This window comes from Chlorocebus sabaeus, chromosome 1 (assembly GCF_047675955.1).
Source record: "Chlorocebus sabaeus isolate Y175 chromosome 1, mChlSab1.0.hap1, whole genome shotgun sequence".
Classification (NCBI taxonomy): domain Eukaryota; kingdom Metazoa; phylum Chordata; class Mammalia; order Primates; family Cercopithecidae; genus Chlorocebus; species Chlorocebus sabaeus.
Window position 1 is genome coordinate 52,625,598 of NC_132904.1, and position 23,163 is coordinate 52,648,760.

Here is a 23,163-nt window from a genome sequence, read left to right on the forward strand (position 1 = left end):
GTCAGTCTTTTTTGTGATTTGCACCTGGCTGTGAAGTTCTGCGGCTGCTGATTTAAATACAGACGCATCATGCTTCAGCATCACAGTGTTTCCTCAAACATCACCTGATCTCCCCGATGACCCTGCTGCTCTTTCTAATTTGTAGATGAAGAATCTAAAGCCCAGAGAAGGTAAGTGGCTTGCCCAGGGACACACAGCTTATGGATCTGGGTCTCAAACCTAATTCTATAAAACCCTCAAACTAGTCCCTGGAATTAGGTCTGGCCCATACTCCTCTCTCGAGGGTGGAGCTCCAACGTGTGAATGCTCAAATTTCCAAAGAGTGTGGTGATGGGGGTCGGGGGGGAAGGGTAGTGGGGGGCGAGGTGTCAAGAATATCGTCACTAAGCCTGAACCAATTTTTATCCTCACATATTAGGAACGCAGATCAAATGCACTGCTGACAGAGTAATCAGTGCAAAGCGAAAAGAACAAATGTTAAGAAAAATCTCAAATCGAAACACAGAAAGAGAAATATTGAACCAAGTAATGAAGATTCTGCATGCAGCAGAATGGCCTTGGCATCCCTTGTCTCCAGGGGCCAGCCTGGGCCCCAGACTCACATGAGCTCAGGCCGGAAGCGGTGGATGATGGCACACAGCGCCAAGCCGCTGCGCCAGGATGTGGTCAGGTCGGTGACATTGACATGCTGGTAGCCCTCTGTCTGCTGCTGGCACCAGGTTAAGAGCTTGCTGGGCCGGATATCTGACTCTGCAAGAAGGAGAGCACAGGCAGTGAGGCTCTGCAGGAATCTCACACACTCTGCCCTGGCGATCTCCTCTCATTGCCACCATGGCTGGGGACCAGAAGGAGCAGCCCCAAGGCAAGGGGGCCATTGGCAAGGGTGCAGCTCCTTGAGGACTGCTGCTTGGGGGCCTGGTCAAGAGTGTGGCGGGAGGGGAGGGGAAGCATGTTCTCTTCCAGCAGAGTCCCTAAGACCTACTATGTTTAGGCCCTGCCAGCAACATGCTCATCTAGTGGGGAAGACAGTCACACAGGGGGTGACGATGACACAGTGCTGCAATGGAGGGAGAAACGGGCGCTGTGGGAGCACATTAGCAGGATTGCCTGAGTCTGCTCTGGGAGAGGAATTCTCCAGAGAAAAGTGTAATGGGGAGGTACATTTGAGCTTGTTCTTTAAGAGCATCTAGGAACTTATCAGATGGAAGAAGTCATTCCAGGAAGACAGAAAGGACTGTGCGGTGGCAAAGAATCTAGAAAAACTTGCTATGTTTGTGTAACAGTGAAACGGCTGATTATAGTAAGTGGTTTATTACAGCAGTGGGGCACGTCGTGGTGCATGGAGGGGAAGAAGGAGTACAGCTGAGTTTGCCTAAGGAAGGAGAGGAGGCAAAGTCTGGACAGGCACAGGTAGCCAAAGAGGTCTCTAAGCAGGAGAGCATCCTGAGCCGAGTTGGGTGCTGGGAATTCCTCATTTAACCATCCCATCTCCCTGTGTTGAGCACCGGCCCTGTGTCCAGCTCACTGCTAGGCCCAGGATGACCAGGAAAAGGGTGAAGTGCATTAACTTCATTTCTACTTAAGGGGACAAGGCCCCCATGCTGGAAACAAGAGGAAAATAAGAACAAGTCCCAGTGAAATAATCCCCCAGTTCATGTTTACTGTGCGAAGCTCTCGACACATACTAGCTCCTTTCATCCTCACAATGATGCTCTGGGCAGGGGTTCTCTTGGTCTTACAGAGGAGGAAACTGGAGTACAAAGAGGAGAGGTGCCTGCCCATGGTCTCACAGATAAAGGGGCAGAGCCAGGCTGGTTGCAGAGCCTGTGTCACCACAGCCACTGAGCAGGCCTCCTCCCCTCAAAGCCCTTCCCAGCCACCCACCAGGGTCCCAGGAGGGCCGCTTACCCCTCCTGGAGAGGTTGACAGATCTCCTCACTGAGCCCAGTCTCTCGAGAGGGTAGTGCTCCAGCTCCTTGGTGATGTACAAATGCTTCACCTATGAGCAAGAGAGACAACATGCTTGCCCACCAGTTTTCCCCCAAATCCTAGTCTTAGGGCCCCTAAACTCGACCTAACCCCAATTCAGTGCCTGCCACCATTTTCCTCTATTGCTAGGAGGCATGACCTTTGGCCAGGGAACCCAGGCAACTTGAATCATAGAGCAATGGGCCTCAATCTCCACCCAGATGCAGGCAAACTAAGTGGGAATGTGTGTAGCTAATTTGTGTGTATGTAATTAGCTAATTTTAAAAATTCACACAATTTTCTGTTCTATTGACCAGAGGTTGAGAGTTTGGTGGCTTTAAATCAGTGGAAGAAGAAAGTGACCCTAGGACCATGCGTCGTATACAGAGAGCATGTTTGGCCAAGTAAATTATTTGAGACAGGTAAGATCAGCAATGCATATGCACAGTGACAATATATGTAAATACATGCACATATACATATATATATATCTCCCCCGATATGTGTTCTAGTTCTGTCCTGTGGGCTAGAAAGAATGCTGACTCTAGTGGGGAGAAGAACTGGTCCCACCATTAGGCCAGCAGGCCTTGGTGGCCTTAGTCCCAGGAATGGACCAAAATTTAATGTGACCCCTCCCCACCGCCTCTTCCCACTGTTCAGTGCACAGTGACTCAGACAGGGCCCCAGGGATGCACTTGCCTGATGGGGCCTAACACAGTGGGAGTTGAGGTTTGGGTACCGCGTCCCTGGGTCCAACGTGTACTGCTCAAAGTTCTTGTTGATGTTCTCTGGGGTTGTCTGAGGTAACAGCCGGTAGAGACTTTCCCTGGAGGGAGGCGGAGCCTGGAGGTCAGGGATCACTTTTGCCACCTCAGGCCTTGTCCCCACCCTCCCCTACTTCCCCCTTCCTCTGGTTGAAGGGCTTCCTGGACATGTTTGTCTAACCCTTCCCTGAAATACCTGACACTCCTGGTTCTTGAGATCTGCAAAGTGGGGAGAAGGTCAAAGGAGCCGAGAGGAAAGGGGCACCTGGGTGACGGGGATGTTGGACTCCTCCACCCAGGCAGAGGGGAGGGACGCAGGGCTGGCAGCACAGTGGCCTGTGGTTTTGCCATAACCATGCTCAGCCACGCTGCCTCCTGCGGCCTGCTCCCCACGACCACAGGCTTCCACACCCAAGACTGTCAGAGGCCTGCCTCCGCCTGGCAGCCCTGACCTCCCCCTGTCCACCAGCTGTCACAGCCACGTGGCCAGCAGCAGGGGTCTGGGAGGAAGCCCAGGATCTCAGCGGTGGGAGAGGCCTGGAAAACCAGAGAATTCAACCTCCATCCAGGAGAGGGGACTCAGTACTGCCCTGGAAGATTCCCTTAAATAAACCTCTCTGGCTCTCGGGTGAATGAGCAATGCTGGGGAGCGCCAGCTGCAGGGCCAACCCAGATGAAGATTTCTCTTTGTCATCCAGGGCCTAAGGTCCTGGCCCCCAGAGTAAGTCACTGTAAGAGTCAGATCATGATGGAGAAAGCGTCCTGGGGATGCTGATGATCAGATCAGGCCACACATGGGAAGGCAGAATGGAGGAGGCAGAGGCTCCAGGTATATCCAGCAGTCACCTGAGGGGTGATCTTGCCCCCTTTCCTGCCTGAGTGGCCCTGCCCCCCATTAGCAGCCCTGCTGTCAAAGATCACCTTTCAGCCAGCAGCTCCAGCGGAGGGGTGCCCTGGTTCCAGTTCTTCACCATCCATGCCGTGTCAAAGGCTGCCAGGAAGCCGCGGGCACAGCCTGTACCCATGGGCCAAAATGGCTGCAAAAGAAAATGTGCAAAATTCCAGTTGATTCTGATAACTCCCAGTCTATGATCTCATTGTACCCAGCACACACTGATTGCCAGGCCTGTGCAGGGCACTGGAGGGATAGAGAGGTGACAGGGCAGGGATGCTGCTACCTGTGAGGATTCACCACAAGGTCAAATAACTGTAGCAGAAAGTCAAATGTAAAGGGTGCTATGATGCAGGCATCGCAAAACTGCTTTAGGGCTCAGAAAAGGCGAGACAAATTCCCACCCTGGGAGAGGGAGATGGAAATCAGAATAAGCTTCTTAAGAGTTGCATTAAGCTGATTTTAACAAATGGATGGGATTCTGATCCTGATCTACTTGGGAATGGTGTGGGCTACGGCATGGTGGTTGGAAAATGCTGGTGCCTGATGGAAGAACAGCCATCTGTTCTGGGTGTAACATGGAGCATGGGAGGAAGGTAGGGAGAAACCAAGCTCAGAAAGGAGTCTGGGCCAGCAGCAGGATGGGTACTGAGGGCTCAACCAAGGATCTTAGGTTCGAGTCCATGCACAATGGTGCCCAAGGACCAAGTCAACCAAGCTAAGTGCTGACTAATCTGCTCCATGAGCACCCAAAGCATGGTTTGGAATTTGACTCTTAACTTGGAATAAATACATAATCAGTGCTCACGCTAAAGAGAAAACTTTCTCCTTTCTGAAAACATTCATTTAATCTAAGGGTCCTTGCACCCTTGCAGATTTTCTGGGAAGAATTTTCAGCTGGGGAGCTGTGAATGGAAGAGACTTTGGGGCCCATACGCCTCTCCTGCACCCTCTGTGATCTCAAAGGCCACAAAGGGCCACCCACATGAGGAAGAAGTCTTGGCCCAGCTGAGGGTCCACATACTCTGAGAAGGATGGCCCACGTGACCCAGACTGGGGCTGCCTGATTTTGTACTTTATCAAAGAAGTAAGTGCAAAAGAGCCAGGAGATAGAAGAGAAGGCTCTCCTAACTACACTGAGTCCAAACAGGCTCCTCTGAATGCAGCAACAGGACAGGCTCTGAGGCTGGGACAGGCTTGGCAGAGTCCTGCCAACTGGCTGAGAGCCTGTCCTCTCCCCACTGCACAACAGCAGATACTGCCTGCCAGAATACAAATGTGGGATCTGTCTCGTAGAGAAATGTGGGGGCTCCGAGTGCAGGCGGTACCTCAAGCAAGCTGTCACCCACGAGGGCCACAAGCAGCTGGTGCGCCTGCCGCTCCCGCACCAAGGCCGCGTTCTCTGAGGCATACATGCAGGTAAAGTCAAACATGGCCACGTCAGGCTGCCCATAGTGGTTCATGGCGAAGTCTAAGGATGGCAGCTGGTAGTTGGTGGCAAAGTCTGCAGCTTCCCGGGCATAGGATAGCAGGTTGTCTTGGTTCACGTTCTCCGCACACAGCAGCATCTCTGTGTCGATGTAGTCCTGGGGAAGATGAAAACACAGTGAGGCAACCTCCCCCTCTAAAGGGCTAGCCTTCATACCCACCTCTTGGCAAAAGGACTTGGAATGGGTCTATACAGTGAGGCTAGTCAGAAAAGACATACAAAAACCAGGGCCAAGGGAATAAAGAGGAAATAAATCAGCCAGCTGTGAGGGTTAACACAGTTGTGATTAAGCATCAAATTGGGCTTTGAGCTTCCTGGCATCCAAGGCAAAAGGGAAATGTGATATGCCACAGAGCTTTCCTTATCACAAAGAAGGAAGCATAGAAATTCCTCAGCAGAGGCCATTTTTCCCTGGCATTAAATTCTAAAAGATCTATCTCACATAGGAATTGCAACAGGGCGCGTTGAGAGCTGGAATGATAACGGTCTTGGAGCAAACAACGAGCACATTTCATAGGGCTGGTTCTCATGAGAACTTTCAGTACAATTAAGAGACAAAGGAACCATCAGAAAGTGTGATTTTATAATAAATTCAGCTAAGTTAATGTGATCCAAATATGCCATGTTTAGTGGTCAAACAAGACCAGAAGAAGAAAATGGGTAACCTCTCCCACTTTCCGACATCAGTGACCCCTTCACTTGATAGGCTGAGGGCTCCTCAGAGCTTAGCTTTTTTTTTTTTTTTTGAGACAGTTTCACTTTTGTCTCCCAGGCTAGAGTGCAATGGCGTGATCTCGGCTCACTGCAACCTGCAACCTCTGTCTCCCAGGTTCAAGCGATTCTCCTGCCTCAGCCTCCCCACTAGCTTGCTTTTGGTGCTAATTGTTATGCTTCTCTCATGGGGAGTGCAGAACCCTGACCTGCAAGGACTGGAATATCCATCCTGGAGGGACACTGGCAGTGAATCACAGGATGTCAGGATTGAAGAGAGCTGACAAGCTTAGTGTATCCCCAGAGTCCAAGCTGCTCACCATGTGGCTAAAGAAACTAAAAGACCACCTTTCTCAAAGGTGACACAAAAAGTACAGACACCTGGAATGGGAGGGGACCAGTGTGTAACATGAACACAGGCTTTGGGGTCAGTGAGAGCAACAGGTCAAAGTCCACCTCTGCTGTTTACCAACTAAATCTGGGCCAGTTATTTAACTTGTCAGAGTCTCTGCTCTCTCATCTGTAAAAAGGGAATATCAAAACCTACTTCACAGAGCTGCGTGAGAAGACAGAATGAGTGTGCACACGAAATCCCTAGCCCCATGTGGGAAGTGACTGACGAATAGGAATTCCTGTACCCTGTAATTCATGCTGGCTCCATATATGACTTACGATGAAGTATATCCTGGACCCAGTCAAGGCACCCTCAATCACAAAGGTCTTCACAGTCACAGAGTACCGCGTCTACAGCCAGACTGACCACTGCCTCAATTTTCTGAGTAGCCATGATTTCAAATAGCCTGTTCTGGAAACTCATATTTCCCCCATCCAAACCAAACCCTCCAAATTGCAGCCAGCACTGGTCCAAGAGCTCTCCGTCAGGCCCCAGTGTCCAGGATGGAATTCCTGTTATTTGATTTCTTTTCTGATCCCTGTTTCTGCGGCCACATGATCACTTCTCTCTCCGTAGACGTGGAGGTGAGATGGGGGAAGACAGAAGGGAGAGGTCTCAAATACTCCCCTCAAAACATGCCCCAAGCATCCCTAAGATGGAGTGGGTAGCATTACACAATGAAGACAGTGCCCGGCATGGACTCCTCATGCAGGAGAGTGGGGACTCAGCAAAGGGAAGACACTGGGCTAGAGCTGGCTGGAAGCCTAGTGGCCTAGGGCTGCTGTGGGGTCTCTTAGCGGCTGGAGGGTCCCAGATGAGTGGGGGGATGGAAGAAAGAGCAATACCATAGGGAGCAGATGAGGAAAAGGACAGGAGGACAGAATCCCAGCCCACACATGTATGGGCCGGCAGAGGCAGGGGCCCAGGGAGGTTGTGGGATGGGACATCCTCCTTGTGGGAAGAGAAAGATGGACACAGCTGAGAGCCCAGAGGCACGACTGCTTGAAGAGAAACTGCTCTTCCATCGGTAGCCATGGAAAGAAGCCCAGAGATCAGCAGGAATCAGTGGGGAAGCAGGAAAACCTCTTGTCCAGAGGTTAGTCATTCATTCAACAAACATTTACTCAGCACCTTCTGTGTGGCTATAGGAAGATGCGGATCCATGTAGGGAGAAGAAAACAGAAAACTTGCCACACCTCCAGGGAGCAAGAGAAGAATGTAAATTTAAACAGCCCAGGGAAGATGGGTTGGGAACTCGGCTGGACACCTGGAGGTTCAGGCTATAACTCTTGTTCCAGTCAGGTGTCCAGCCTGTGGCCTCCAATTTCTTTCCCATCTTGTACCTTAGGCTCCTCAGCACCAGCCTCAGGAGCTGCTCCCAGGGGCCTCTGAAGGAGAACGAAAGGCCTTGATGAAGACAAGCATGGGCCTGGAGGGGCTTTGACAACTGCCAGGGAAGCAAGTTGCCATAAGCAACAGGTTGCTGCCTGGGCAAACACCCTGGGATGACCTGAGGGTGACCTTTAGCATCCCAGGAGGCCAGGGTGCTCTGCAAAACACAAAACCTATCAAGCTTTGCCTGCCTGTCTAGCCCCTCCTCTGCAAAGGTGCCCACTACCCCTACACCCCTGCACCCCCCAGTTTCAGATGAAGGCGGCAACTTCAGGAGGCAGCTTCTGTGAGGCAGAGCGAAGAAGGGGACACCGCCACTCCCAGACTGACAGCCAGCAGTGGGACACTGCGGAAGCCCATTGCCCACCCATCTGCTGGCGTGCTCAGCCCACTTCACCAAGCCCACATTCACAGCCTCCGTCCACAGCTCAGGCTCTCAGCAAAGACCTGAGCTGAAGTGGAGAAGGCCTACGGGGCGGCTGGGTTACTAATACCACCCAGCCGGCTGCCAGCACACGCAGGAGAGAAGATGGGCGCATTCTTCTCTAACAAGCAGCGATGAATGGCCACCATGCTGCCTGGGCTCCAGGCAGACACCCAGACAGCAGGGTGACCTTGGGCTGCATGATCCTTATCTTGAGGTGGCAGCAGCAGTAGTGACAGTGGCAGCAACAACAGGGGCTCTGGAAGGGTTGAACACCTGACCGAAGAAGCTTCCAGTCAGGGGCCACTACTCCATGTTTCTTCCTTCCAACCCTGCTCTGTGTTTAAGCATGAAGTCACAAAGCCATGAGGCAGAGGCCAGGACGCCAGCAGGACAAAAAAGCCAGTGTGCAAACAAGGCTGAGAAGTTACAGAGGGAATCTACAAACCCACCCTCTGCCAGGCACTGTGCTAGCTTCTCTGTATATATCTCCTATTTGCTCCTTCCAAGAACCCTTTCAGGCAGAAACTATCATTCCTATTTTGTAAATAACACTGAGGTTCAGGAAGGATAAATAGTTTGCCCACAGTCTGGAGTTGGTACGTGGCAGTGTCAAGATGCAGACTGAGTCTTCTTTGACTGCATGAATGAAATTCCCCCACAAGATGACAAGGGTCCACAGCATGAAATTCACAAGTCAAAGGATGCCTATGTCTCATTACAACAGGGAGCCCCCGTCTACCTCCAAATGACATGTGACCTCCCAGAGAAGAGGCAAGGCTGGATGAGACTTGGGAAGGAAAAGACTCAGTCAATCCACATTAACACCTGGTAAAGGTCTCACAACGGCACATGCCCATGTGCAGAAAATTCTCTGTGCATATTGGCGTGGGCTGCTTTATCCACCACTCATGTAATACCAAGAGAAAGAAGGGTGTGAGCGGGTGGCACCTTCCCCACTCCTCCCCTCACTCAATTTCTGGCAGGACCACATCTGCTTTCACACCTGCCGAAGTCACCAGCCCAGGTCACAAAGTCGGGAAATCACAGCCAAGAGGTACGTACGTTAATGATGACACCTTTGTCAAGCAGGCTCTGCTTCTTGGCTGTCATGACAAAATAGTGGGTGCAGTCCTTGTAGTAAACAATGTTCTCAAGATCTATGCCTGAAAAGAGAAGCATTCACAAGCTCAGCGTTACTTCCTCAGCACCAACTGTGTGCCAGGAACTGTACTTTGCCTCATTATTGGTCTCGTTATTTATCTGCAGAATATTCATGTTAGCCCAGTTTTTAAGGCATACAAGGCTGGCAAAGATAAAACAGAGTGTTAGAATCTACCCAAGTCCAAGCAGCTAGCTTCTATAGTTCCATGGAGGCATTATTCTTGTTAAAACAATGTCTGCAGGGGTTGTGGGCCAGCATTTATAAGTTAGAGGTAGGTAATTGTGCAGAAAAGCCAAGTGCCGGCCATGGCCACAGAAGCTCAGCAATGACACGGCTGGGATTTGAACCCCAGGCCATCTAGCTCCAAGTCCTGTCCACTGTGCCCTCGTGTGCCCATGGCTGCATAGAGCTGTGGGAATTCTCCAATGACCATGCCAAGGAATATTTCTACCATTTGCCTGCTTGGATGTGAAAACCCAAGGGCAGTGGTAGGAACAACTCAGGGTAGAAGGCTGGGCTATATCTTTTTGCACTTTCCACCAATCACAAGACACCTTACACACTTAGTTCCTGCATTTAAAACCACGCTGTGCAATGAGAGCTTAGCTGCATTGTTCTCAAAGGGAGGTCCCTGGCCAACAGCATCAGCATCACCTGAGGACATACTAGCAACACAAATTATCGGGGCCCTTCTCCAGATTCACTGAATCAGAAACCCTGGGGATAGGGCCAGCACTCTGTGCTTTAACAAGCTCTAGGTGATGCCAATTCATACTCAAGTGTGAGGCTTATTTGAAGGGAGATAAAGCCAGTCAGGCTTTATAAGCCAGTCAGGCTTATTTGAAGGGAGATAAAGGAACAGCCACATGGCAACATAGCATTTACACAAGGCGTGCTGGGTAACTCTAGGAACACCTTTATTATAGTTAAATAGGATACAGGCATCAATGCAGAGGGCCCCCAGGAGAATCAGGAAGGTCACAACTGTCACTGTCTGAGGGCACTGTTGTGAAACAATGGCCGAAGGTGACAACCACAGCAAAGTTTAAAGGAAGTTCACTGAAACGTGGAAAAACACACTCAATGTCCTGCTCTCATTTATATTGAGTGGCTTAAATAGTTACTTTCTTGGGTTTTAGGGGAAGGGAGGGTTGGAGGATTCTCAAATCATTCAAAAGGACACCATATGTTGGCAGGAAATATTCAAGCTTTTAATGAAATAATGCAATGGAGGTGAAACTCAGAGGGTCATGCAGTGGGCACATACCCTCGTGGCCAGTGAGAGGTACAATCTCGCTCAACAACTAATGCCATTCCTAGAAAATGATCTTAAATATCTCTAACAGTAAATAACTGGAAGGCCTACATCAGAGGTCAGCAGGTTTGTGTGTGTGTGTGTGACAGACCAGCTAGGAAATATTTCTGGCCGGTGGGCCCTATAGTATCTTTCATGACTTCTCATGGTGGAAGCAGCCATCAGCAGTCATGTAAAGAAATGTGTGGCTGGGTGACCATCAGCTTTTATTTATGGATGCTGAAATCTGATTTTTAAATCATCTTTATGTATCATAAAATATTTTTTTGATTGTTTTCTTCAGCCTATATATATAACCATTCTTAGCTCGAAGGCAGTATAGAACCATGTGGCCAGCCATAGTTTGCTAATCCTTGGTTTCAATGCTTAGGCAGTGACAATACATCAATTTGATGAGATCTTCCACAGCCCCTAAAAGTGACCACCAGGAGGATGATGTTTGGAATGTGACGCTGAATGAGAAAAGCTGAATAGTGTGGACACCGTGATTTGAGCTGCAGTCACGTAACAAGCAAGCACGCCGGTGGAAAATGACAGAAAAGGAGTAGGTGAGTCTGAAGACTATTCCTGTGTGAGGTGGTCAGATTGTGGATGATTTATTTTCTGTATAAAGATTTTATTTAACATTGTTGTTCCATTGCTTTTCAAGGAGAAATATGTGGGGGTTTTTTGTTTTTGGTTTTTGAGACAGTCTCACTCTGTCAACCAGGGTGGAGTGCAGTGGTGCGATTTCGGCTCACTGCAACCTCCGCCTCCCGGATTCAAGTGATTTTCCTGCCTCAGCCTCCTGGGTATGCTGGGACTACAGGCGTGTGCCACCACGCCCCGCTAAGTTTTTGTATTTGTAGTACAGATGAGGTTTCACCATGTTAGCCAGGATGGTCCCGATCTCCTGGCCTCATGATCCGCCTGGCTTGGCCTCCCAAAGTGCTGGGATTACAGGCATGAGCCACCGCACCCGGCCGAAATAGATGTTTTTAATCAGGTTAAGAAGAAAGGAAAAATATCTGGAATTTGCTTAATTGGAGACAGGCGACTCATCCCCCTTTCCCCTCACCCTGTTTTTCTCTGCTGTCCCTATTGCCACCTGATGAGTCACTGGTTTATTTGTGTTTTGACCGTCTATTCTCGTAGAACATAAGCCCAAGAGGGAGGGATTGTGTTTTGCTCACTGCTCGTTCTCAAGCCCTAGAACAGCATCTGGCACATAGTAGGCATTCACTAAGTATTAGCTGAGTGAATGAATCAATACCTCCTATCCTCTAGGCCCGTGGCTGGGTGACAACTGGTGCCAGTACAGGTTATGTTCCTGGGCATACCTGGATGTCCCTCTTGGGGAAGGGCAGCTGCTGCATTGCACAAAAGCACCTGGGAACCTTCAGGAACCATCCATAGGTGACTGGCTCCCTTCTCAGCATTCCCTAAATATCCTGCTGACCTCGGGCGCAGTGCTGGCCACTTGCCTTAGGATGGTTTACACAGATATCCCTTACTGGACAAGGAACCACTGTGGGAGGGATCGTGTCAACCTCCACTTTGTACCCCACAACACTGAGAATTGACACGTAATGAGCACTCAGCAAATGTCCACTATCTCCTTTCATGTACAACATCTAGAACATTCCCTCAAGAATCTCTCTTGTCCCAGAAGGAATCCTGTCTGTATTCACTGTCCTAGGGAAAATCGTTACTTCCACTCTATCAGAGTGAGTCCCTCCAGGCCCAAGAGCCCAGAAAGCCAGCATACGCCTCTGTACACCTTAGAAACTGCAAACTTTAGACCTTGGCCTGGTTGGGAGAAAGGTGAAGGTCCCACCTGTTTCTTCTTTAAGGTCCTGAAAAAATTTCTGATTGAAGATGAAAGCCACGCCGCTAATCTCTTCCACCTTGGCCTCTGCTGTGCTGTTTCTGTTTATGAAGTTGGCGGTGATGGCAATTGCCAGCTTCCCACGGAATTCTTTTCTTCTGAACCCTGCATGAGGAGAAAGGAAAAAGTGGGTCTCTCTTCTGGATTTGGTGTGAAAACTGAAAATGATTATTGGGAGAGCTGTTCCCAGATGCCTCCCAGGCCGGAGAAACCAGGATTCTGGATCTCTAGAGGACAGGAGCAGGCAGAAATGCTGAGGTTTGCTCCCAAGGCCTTTAAAAGTCCGTGAGATTTTGTCCTTTTCTAAAACCTATAGGACTTGATTAGGCTTCAACAAACAGAAGGCCAAAGGGATCCTTCCCAACAGGCAGTCACAGGGCGCACCCTTTTAAGGATGTGTCAGGCATTGTTGCTAGATACACTCATGAGAGACCCACACACACTTTGAATTTACAGGATTAAAACTACTCTGTTAGCATTTCTCATGGTGCCACCACCCCTGGCCCCCCTGAAAAGTAGATTACCTTGAATTCCTGCAGGACAGGGATTTTAACAAAGTTTCTTTGTATCTCCATTTTTTGGGGCTGTATTATGTCCTTCTCCAACACACACACACAAATTCATGTGTTGAAGTCCTAACCCCAGTACCTCAGTATGTGACTCTATTGGAAATAGCGTCATTACAGGTGTAATTAGCTAAGAAATGGTCATACTGGAGTAGGGTGGGACCCAGCTTACTCCAGTATGACTGGTGTCCTTTGAAAAGAGGAAAATAGTGCACCAGTTCCCAGTAAGTGGCACTTAGTACATCTGCAATGCATATATAAATGAATAGATGGCATTCTAGCTCTCATTCGTTTTTTGTTTTGTTTTGCTTTGCTTTTCAGACAGGGTCTCACTCTGTTGCCCAGGCTGGAGAGCAGTGGTGCCAATCATGGCTCACTGCAGCCTCGACCTCCCAGGGTCAAGCGATCCTCTCACCTCAGCTGGCAAGTAGCTGGGACAATAGGCATGTGTCACCATGACTGGCTTATTTTTTAAAAAACTGTTTGTGGAAACAGGGTTTCATCATGTTGCCCAGCCTTAGTGCTCTAATTCTTGTTTTCAATGATTTACATTAAAATTGCTCTTGAATGGCAGTGCTATGCAGGATCATAGCAGCTGGTGCAGGGTAAATGCACCGGACAGCAATAACTGAAGCATACCTTTAGAATGATCCTGTACGGCTGATGCACCTGAATGTGTGTTCTGAGCTGGGGAATCCAGGAGTGGCCAACCCCAAAACTTGTTCCTTCTCTATGAGGGACATTTGAGCTCCTGGACCATCTTGTAGAACATGGACCATACAGGGGGATCCAGGCCCTGAGTTCTGGGTTGGATGAAGGTTGCCAGGTGGAGGTTAAGATGAGGGTGTTAAGTGAAAATGCTGTATAAACTGCCCACTGTTTACAAGCAGTTGTGGTTTTCCTGCCTGGGCTGCCACCACTGGGCTGTGAGGTTGTGCTGTCCAGCCCGCCACCATTGGACCATTTCTGTAGGGAAGCCGGGTCACCTGTCCAGCCCACCGCCACTGGACACTCTCCCTTGTGAATCCCTAATAAAACCCCATGTCTATTTTGCTGGCTCTTGGTCTCTTCTTTGGCCTCTTGAACTTGGTACTTTCCCTATTGAGGTTAATAGGGGTTCGACATAACAGATGGTCACTTTTCAACAGTGTGTCTCCCTTCTAGACCCCCATCTTGCTGTCATCTGACCTTTCCTGAGTGCCCCTGCCCCAGGCATGCTGTGTACTTGGTGTAACGCCAGGTGCCTGTCACACAGGTGCAGACCTCCAGATATAACCTTTCCTTAGCCACCTTTGGGAATGCCCCGCACACCTGCTCGCCATATACTCCAGCCTCACGTTGATTCTCAACTATCTGTCAAAAATCCCTTTTAGTGACAATCTTGGGTTTCCCTCCCTCCCTCCCTCCCTCCCTCTTTCTTTCTTTCCTTCTTTCTTTCTTTCTTTCTTTCTTTCTTTCTTTCTTTCTTTCTTTCTTTCTTTCTTTCTTTCTTTCTTTCTTTCTTTCTTTCTTTCTTTCTTTCTTTCTTTCTTTCTTTCTTTCTTTCTTTCTTTCTTTCTTTCTTTCTTTCTTTCTTTCTTTCTTTCTTTCTTTCTTTCTTTCTTTCTTTCTTTCTTTCTTTCTTTCTTTCTTTCTTTCTTTCTTTCTTTCTTTCGGAGTCTTGCTCTGTCACCTGCGCTGGAGTGCAGTGGTGTGATCTTGGCTCACTGCAACCTCTGCCTCCTGGGTTCAAGCGATTCTCCTGCCTCAGCCTCCCGAGTAGCTGTGATTATAGGCGTGAGCCACCGTGCCCGGCTAATTTTTTGTATTTTAGTAGAGACAGGGTTTCACCGTGTTAGCCAGGATGGTCTTGATCTCCTGACCTCGTGATCCACCCACCTCAGCCTCCCAAAGTGCTGGGATTACAGGCATGAGCCACTGCGCCTGGCCAACAACCTTGGGTTTCTATTCAATAGCCCTCCTTTAAGTTGTCTTTCATTAGACCTTTGTCAAAAGGGTCAGCAAGGGCCATTATTCTCATCTAGCATTTCTTAGCTGGGGGTGATTTTGTTCCCAGAAGCCACTTGGCAATGTGTGGAGACATATTTGGTTGTCGCACCTAGGGGTGCTACCAGTGTCTGGGGGACCAGAGGCCAGGGATGCTGCTAAACACCCTGCAATGCACAGGGCAGTCTCTGTGACGAAGAATGGTGTGGTCCCAAATGTCTGCAGTATTGATACTGAGAAGCCCTGCTCTAGTTTACCTGTTTGGCCCTGAGTGGCTCAAATGGCTCCATCAATTTCCACCCTTCTTTCCATGTTCATGAAATGCCCAACTATACCCAAGCTGACAATGGGTCCTGGATTCTCAAATATTCTAACTTACACTGTTATCAAATGTGCAAATTCCAACAGTACTACATCCAAGTCGGCAGTTTGCCTGTAAGGTATTGATGACTGATGGTTGGGGAGGTGGATATGGAAGGTGAAAGGGGGATGGTAAACAGCCCCGGTTATGTGGCAGATGGGAAGGTCCTGGGCCAGGCGGCCCATAAATCCTGAGTTTTCTAAGATCAGCCCTGTTCCAGGGAGCATGTCCCATCCTCAGAGTGATGTGTCCTCTCAGTCAGGCATCTGCAGCCTGTGGCTCTTGAGGTGGCAGGCTCAAAAAGCAGAACTGCCCTAATCTAAGAGATGCCATCTGGGGCCACATTGTTTACAACCCGTGGTCTCAATTTAGCATGGTTAGTATCAATGAGTACAGCCTGTGGGTGTACAACCTTGGCATTAGGGTGGAGGGGGTGGAAGCATTTCCTGGCAATGGGGTTTCTCTCAAACCTGACTGGATCTTACCCCAAGAAAGATACTATGCTTCAGCTTTAGAACTCAGAAAAGTGTGGTCTTTGTACCTTGACAGTTTGGCAAGACATACCTGCCTGCCCAGCTGTGGGTGTACTTAAAAGTTACAAAAAGAAGTGAGTTCCTCCTTCAAGTATAAATATTACATTTGAAAGTAAGCGAATACCATTAATAGTATTATAAAAATGTTTATCTTAGCTGAAGTAAGTATGAAAGTGCTTGGCACCACGGCTCACCCTCCAGGAGGTGCTCAATAAGGGATGTTCATTTTCTCCCCCACGGCACTTTATCTTTATGAAGCATTTTCACACACTAGTCCTTTCCCAGCCCGCATAACAACACTTTGAAAGGGTTCTGTGATCCACATCTTACAGGTGAGAAAACTGAGGTTCAGATGGAATGAGATGGCTGTCCCCTGAACTGCCCACCCCACAGGTGGATGGGCTGCTCTACCTTGAGAGGGACAGGACAGTCTGCCCTCCTATCAAGACCTCCATCCAGCTCTGGCATCTGCATCTTGCCCACTTTCTCCAACTCTTCCCCAATGTACCCTCTCCCATTCCCATCCCCCTATTCCCACAAGAAGAGTCTTCACCTTCCAGGGTGTTCCTGCGGCCATCGGCACCAATGATGACGTCAAACTCAAACTCCGACAGAGAATGGTCTGCAGGGAGAAATTCTGCCCGCCAGCCAATTTCTACCAGGACAGAGAAATGAGATGAGTTGGCAGAGAGAGGTGGGAAGAGAGTGATTATAACCCCCGTGTGGTGGCTGTGAGAAATGGACAGTGCAGCCAGGTCTATGCATCCCAGAGAGAGCCTCCAGGGGAAAGGCTAGAGCAGTCCAGATTCACTCTCTAATCTGGTGTCCTCTGACCTGAGTGTCAGTTATATCCAGGATGAAGTAAACCAGCAACACCAACTCCATGCCTGGTTTTGCTGGCCTCCGCTAGGAGTCTATCCTCAGTGCTCCATAAACTACTCTCATTTGCACCTTGTTTTTCTCAACAGAGTCCACCATCTTCTCTTCACTTTCTCCCACATTCTTCAGTGATTCTCATTGCTAAACAGACCCAAAAGGATGTGTAGGGTGTAAGGAAACCAGTTTTAATTTCTATTGCATGCTCAAAATGTTCTATTGTACAGTACACTGTCTTTTATTTTTTAAAAAATTCAGGTGAAGCCTGGATAATTAAGATTTAATGTCCACTAGAGGTCTGGAAAAGGTTAAGATTACAGTCTCTGAATGCCAAATGGTGAATGCTGTCCTGCTCCAAAAGCTAACTAAAGCCTTCCCTAAATTTTCAAATAATCCGGGCAGAGAACAGGATAAAACAGAAATGTACCCTAAGCAGGGAACTACAAGGTCTCTGACACTAAGCTGGTCCCAAACTCAAAGCCCTTCCCAGGCAGTAGATGATTTTAATAATAAGTAAGATGCAAAGGCATCCGGAATAAACTCTCTGACCATGGTGTGTGTAAGGGATAAGAATTTAAACAAATATGCTAAAAGGAAAAAAGAGAAACATTAAAATATGCCTATATGGGTGACTATCATAGTTTATAAATGATACCTCAATATGGTTGAGAGTATTATATATAAAATAACATCTTGAACCTTATTTCACAGTTGCTCTAGAAGCTTCACTTCACTGGATTTTAAAATGTGCCATGGGTATAACAAGTACAACCACATATCTATGTGTGAAACACACACACAGCGTGAAGAACACGTGAATGAACCTTACCAAACAACCAAATCTGTGTCTTCTGTCCTACTTATTGATTAGATTTCCTTTGCCAAAGTAGCATCCCCTTGGGACAGGGTAACCAAATTATAGGTTTAAGGGCTTAATCATAAATCCCCTCGGAACCAAAGGGCAAACCTAAAGTCATAGCAATGGTAAAACAAACAAACAAACAAACAAACAAACAAACAAACAAACAAACAAAAAACAGTAAAATACTCTTCAGTGGCGTTATGCCAACCAGCTCTCAATAAGAATAACTCTTACAGAAACACCCTCTGGAAGCAGCAAATGGGATTTCTATTTTGTAGTATCTGCTTTCTAGGCAGAAAAGGAACATTATACTGTACTTTGATTTTCTTGATCTTCAGGAGGCTCTAGAACCTTCACAAACTCCACATTCACATGGATTTCAACTCCCAGCATCAGGGCCACCTTGAACAGGATGAGCTGTAGTTGGCGAATACCTGTCAGGCAGGAAGGAGAGAGGAACTGTCACAGCAATGCCTGAACACCACCTATATGCAGAATGCTACGTAATCACTGCTGCTCAGTGACCTTTGAGCACAGCAATATACCAACAATGATCATTATTGAGCCGGATTATGCACCAAGAGCTCTACGTTTTCTCGTCTAACTCTTACAGTGGCCCTTTGGAATTGTTATTCTCATTCTGTAGATGAGAAACTGAGGCTTAACAAGCTTAAGTGACTTGCTCAAGGAGACACAGAGCAAAGCTAGAACGTGGACCCATGTCGGTCCAATTTCTAGACCCTGTTCTAGCTGCTAGATGATGCTGTAACAAGAGAGACTCTGTCTTTTCAGCCTCCTTCCCTAGCTGGGCTCTAGGTTTGATGAAGTGAAGATGGAAAGAGGAGTAGGCAAAGACAGAGTAAAGGGCCTCAGTGAAGTACTTGATCAGTGACTCATTATATGGGGCCTATGCCTCAGCTCTTAGACATCCAGTGGTGAGGAGTGGGTAGGAAATTCTCCCCACAAAGCTGGGTCATGGTTCCCCATCTCTTACCCACATTTCAAAACTCCCGCAGTGAGTGGAATCTCATTTCTCTGTTTTGTCTCCTGCCATTCAGCACGAATGGGTATGCCTCCAAATACTTTTCTGCAGAGTGAAAAGTTTTAAACTTTTTTTTGTTTTGTTTTGTTTTTTGTTTTGTTTTTTGAGATGGAGTCTCGTTCTGTTGCCCAGGCTGGAGTGCAGTGGTGCAGTCTCGGCTCACTGCAAGCTCCGCCTCCCAGATTCATGCCATTCTCCTGCCTCAGCCTCCTGAGTAGCTAGGACCACAGGCACTCGCTACCATGCCCAGCTAATTTTTCATAATTTTAGTATTGACAGGGTTTCACCGTGTTAGCCAGGATGGTCTCGATCTCCTGACCTTGTGATCTGCCCGCCTCGGCCTCCCAAATTGCTGGGATTACAGGCGTGAGCCACCATGCCCAACCAGAAGTTTGAAACTTTCTGTGGGCCCTTCTGTATTTGGTGGGCTTGACTCATTTAGCATTTATTGAGCATCTATACTGTGCCAGGTGCCATGCTAGGCACAGGAGATACAGAACACACCTTCTAATGGAGGGAACATAGGTAAACAGAATGGGGTAAGGCATGGTGGTTGGGGGAGGGTGGTGGTGGTAGAACAGGGCCTTAGTTGGGGTCCTGAAAGCCAAGAGAGGAGGGACTAAGAATATCAAATCCCACAGAGAGATGAAGGACTGTGAAGGTGACAAGAGGCCAGTGAACTTGGGGGTGTGGGAGCTTTTGGAGACCCTGGTGAAAATCTCTTTAGCACAGTGGTGGGGAACACAGCAGACTGCGAGGTTAGGAGGTTTGAATGGAAAGTATAGACCAAGTCTATGCCCTTCTTTCTAGAATAAATACCTTATGGCAAGGAAAGGTGGTGGGGCAACAATAGGGCTGGAGGTCTGGCATGAGGGGAGGAGCAGGAAGACTCAGTTACAGGGCAGGTGGAAAGGAAGGAAGGAAGCCAGAGGGACTAGAACTGGAAAGGAGGTGCCAGCTGTGACTTGGCATGACACACGAGGAAGGAATGGGTGCTGGGGCAGCAGCAGAGAGAAGTGGGCCTAGACCAGGAGCACTGGAGGGAGGCCATCTGCTAGGAATGAGGTCACCGTGCTGGAGGTTTGGAATGGCCACATTGGGAAGTGGAGGAGGATGTTAACACAGACACGGAGAACTGCTGAGCAGTGCTGAGTATGATGATGCAGCTGGGGCTAGAGATGTGGCTGGGGTGATCCAAAGCCAATCAGCTTAAAAAGCCCAATCCACCTCCTCCACCCTACCAGGGGAGGCCTGACCTCTCCTTATAGTTATGAGGTTCCTACTCAGTCTGGTTCCAGCGCACAGTAGGCGCTCAATAAATTCTCCTTGCCTCCTTTCTCACAAGTACTAGAGCTACCCTTGACAATGATCATTCTGACTGTCTCCATGTTATTTCTAGAGTCCCACCAGCACTACGGCACGCTGCAGTATTTCCAAGGACTAGGGGTTCAATTAAAGCCCCGTCAATGAGGGCAGAGAAGGGTTCCTGGCCAGGAAGCCAGCCCAACCAGCCCAGGGCCCCACAAGGCATCCTGGTACCTGGCTCTGCCCCACAAGAAAACTTGATGAGAAAGCGGTGCTCAATACAGTGGTTCTAAATTGGTAACCGACATACATTCTTCCATGGGTGGGAGAGCATATCTTGAAAGCTGACACTGCAGCTCTCTGAGTAAATCCAAATTTCCACTAGACTCCTGGAATTTTCTCATCTCAAAGTGGGAATAAATTCTGGGGCCACAGCTGGTAAATTCTCCTGTGTCTGAATAAATTATACCCTACGTGACTGATAATTCTCTCCAGTTGTTCCCGCCCAAGCCTCATTCCTTTTTCCCATCAATTCTTGTCCTCATAAGAACATGGCTCTCAGGGCCCTCCTCCCAACCATCTCTACAGAGAAACACTGGTTGGGAGAAAGCAGCTTTTAATTCTGAAGTCTGGGGACCATGGCTGCTTCTTGCTCACTGTACAGCATGGGATGCAAAGCATTTTCCTGAGCACTTACTATGTGCTAGGCACAGTGCTAAGCACATTACAAACTTGACCTCATTTAATCTTCTCAGTAATTCTAGGAGACAGAAATTAATCACACTTTACAGGAGATAAAATTGAGGCTTGAAGAGTGTAAGGGATTTTCCCCAAGTCACATAGAAATGGAAGAGACATATTTTGGACCCAAATCTGTTCAAACTCTTGAGGTTTCCCCATAGTGTTAACCTCCCTTTCATGGGTCACTATTGCTATAAAATCATCCCTGAGTATATGCTGGAGAACCCCTGAGTATACCAAAATCCATGCATACTTAAGTCCTATAACCCCTGAGTATACCAAAATCCATGCATACTTAAATCCCTGTGGAATTCAAGTATACAAAAAGTCGGCTTTCTATATAGGTGGGTTTTACCTCCTGCAGGTGTTTCGTTGAAGAAAACTGAGGTATAAGTGGACCCTTGCAGTTCAAACCAGTGTTGGTCAAGGGTCAGCTGCATAGAAAACAGCTAAAGACCTCCCCGCTGCAAAGCTGCAGGAAGGGAGTCTGCCTTTCCCAAAACCTGTCTGCACATACCTAGTCCTGAGAGCTCCAGGCTTGAGGAACATCAGAGCAGAAGGGCCTCGGCACTCATCTCTCCCTATATGAGCATTCAGGGATGCCCAGGACCTGAAGTCCACGTTCTCTATTTTCCTTCCTATTCTGGCTGAAGTCCCACCATGATGTTCTCTCTCTCTTTTTAAAGCTCGGATTTTTAAAACTTTGGTATGGGATCCATCAGGAAACAAGGAGCCAATTGTTTCTTTCCTCTGCTCTAAAACCTGCCATGGCTCCCCAGCAACACTAGCACAATGTCCAAACTCCTTTGTATGGAGGGTCTTGACTATCTGGCCCATTAATGGTTTTGTGTGGCCCCTTCCTCCATATTCCTTTAGCAAGTGTAACTAACCCTATTAAAGCACATTACCACCGACAAAATCTCAATGAGCTCCGTCAGGGTACAGACTACGCTATTTACCTCTGTCTCTGTTTCCCTCTTTCAGTCATTCATCCAACAGATGTTTATCAAGCATCCGCTATGAGTCAAGCATTCTTTCACGTCCTGGAGATAGTCTGGTAATTAAGGCATACTACAGTCCCTGACCTCATGGTGCTTACAGTCCACTGGGGGATAACCCAGGGCCCAGAACAAGGCACAAAGCAGGCCTTTTACTAGATGTCTGTTAGTCTGATATATGGTGCCCCCAGGGACTAAGATGGAACAAGCTGGGGCTCCAACACATGCAGAGATATGTCTTACCCAGGGTCAGTCCCCTCCCTTCATGGGATATCACTATAGACTCCACTCACTGATATGGTCGATGGAGCCAGCACAGAACTTCCCATAGAACTTCTTGGCTCCCAGGCCCCGAAGGTCGTGGATGGTGAAAGGCCAGAGGTGTAGCACATTGTTCCGGGAGAAGGTGTCCCTCTTCTCCACCACGACCACTTTGGCTCCCAGGTAGGCAAGTTCAATGGCAGTGCGCAAGCCACAGGGTCCTCCCCCAACGATGAGACACTGCAGAGGTGAGAGAGGAGAGAGTCTTGGTAACCTCTAGCATCACAGACACGAACCCCCAGTCAGCAGGGAAACTGAGGCACAAACCCCACTCTTCCTGAACCAACCAGCAAGTGCAAGCTGTGTACCTGTTAGGGCCTGTCATTCATCCACCCAATGTACCTTACCTGTGGGCCTACCACGCACCAGCCATTGCGCCAAGCCCTGTGAGGAGTGCAGAGGTAAAGGGACTTGGCAAGGAGGCACAGTAAGATGCACATGAAGTTCAGAGTCAAAGTGAACTGGGGTTAAGTCCCAGCTCCAGTATTTGACCACTTAGTTTCCTTATCTGTGTGGGTCTACTACTCTGCTCATAAGGTTATTGTAAATAAGATCACTTTTAAAAAGCATATGGTACATCTTTGTGGTCTTCAATTAAGTAATAGTGTCTTAGATATAACAGGAAAAGCACAAACAACTAAAGAAAAAATAAATGGGACTTCAAATTAAAACTTGGTGCTTCCAAGACCACCATCAAGAAAGTGAAAAGACAACTACAGAGAAGGGAGAAAATAGTTGCAAATCATATATCTGATATGGGACCTGTATCCACAATATATAAAGGATGTACAACTCAATAATAAAAATACAAATAGCCCCACTAAAGACTGGGCAAAGACCTTTCTTCAGAGAAGATATACAAATGGTCACTAAGTACATGAAAAGATGCTCAACCCCATTTGCCTTCAGGGAAATGCAAATTAAAGCCACAGTGAGAAATCACTTCACACCTACTAGGATGACTATGATAAAAAAGAGAACAGCAAGTGTGGTGAGGATATGGAAAAACTGAAACCCTCATACATGGCCGGTGGGAAAATAAATTGGTGCAGATACATGAAAACAGTGTGGCCATTCCTCCAAAAGTTAAACATAGAGGTTTAAACCATAGGAGCCCGCAATTCCACTCCTAGATATATATACCCAAGAGAAAAGAAAACATGTTCACACAAAAACCTGTACGTAACTGTT

At 48.1% G+C, this 23,163-nt stretch overlaps 1 protein-coding gene across 8 annotated transcripts in view; it reads right to left on the reverse strand.

Moving 5' to 3' along the window:
• The window catches only part of MICAL2 (microtubule associated monooxygenase, calponin and LIM domain containing 2), a 243,298-nt gene that overhangs the window by 130,212 nt on the left and 89,923 nt on the right, over positions 1-23,163 (reverse strand). For all 8 annotated transcript variants that reach the window (XM_073018242.1, XM_073018229.1, XM_073018225.1 and 5 more), the window contains 10 exons: positions 21,945-22,152; positions 17,883-17,999; positions 16,381-16,482; positions 12,331-12,486; positions 9,100-9,200; positions 4,953-5,210; positions 3,654-3,769; positions 2,668-2,794; positions 1,909-1,999; positions 603-750 (listed from right to left, as the gene is read on the reverse strand). In XM_073018242.1, coding sequence (XP_072874343.1) covers positions 603-750; positions 1,909-1,999; positions 2,668-2,794; positions 3,654-3,769; positions 4,953-5,210; positions 9,100-9,200; positions 12,331-12,486; positions 16,381-16,482; positions 17,883-17,999; positions 21,945-22,152 — 1,424 coding nt within the window. The remainder of the gene's footprint in view (positions 1-602; positions 751-1,908; positions 2,000-2,667; positions 2,795-3,653; positions 3,770-4,952; positions 5,211-9,099; positions 9,201-12,330; positions 12,487-16,380; positions 16,483-17,882; positions 18,000-21,944; positions 22,153-23,163) is intronic.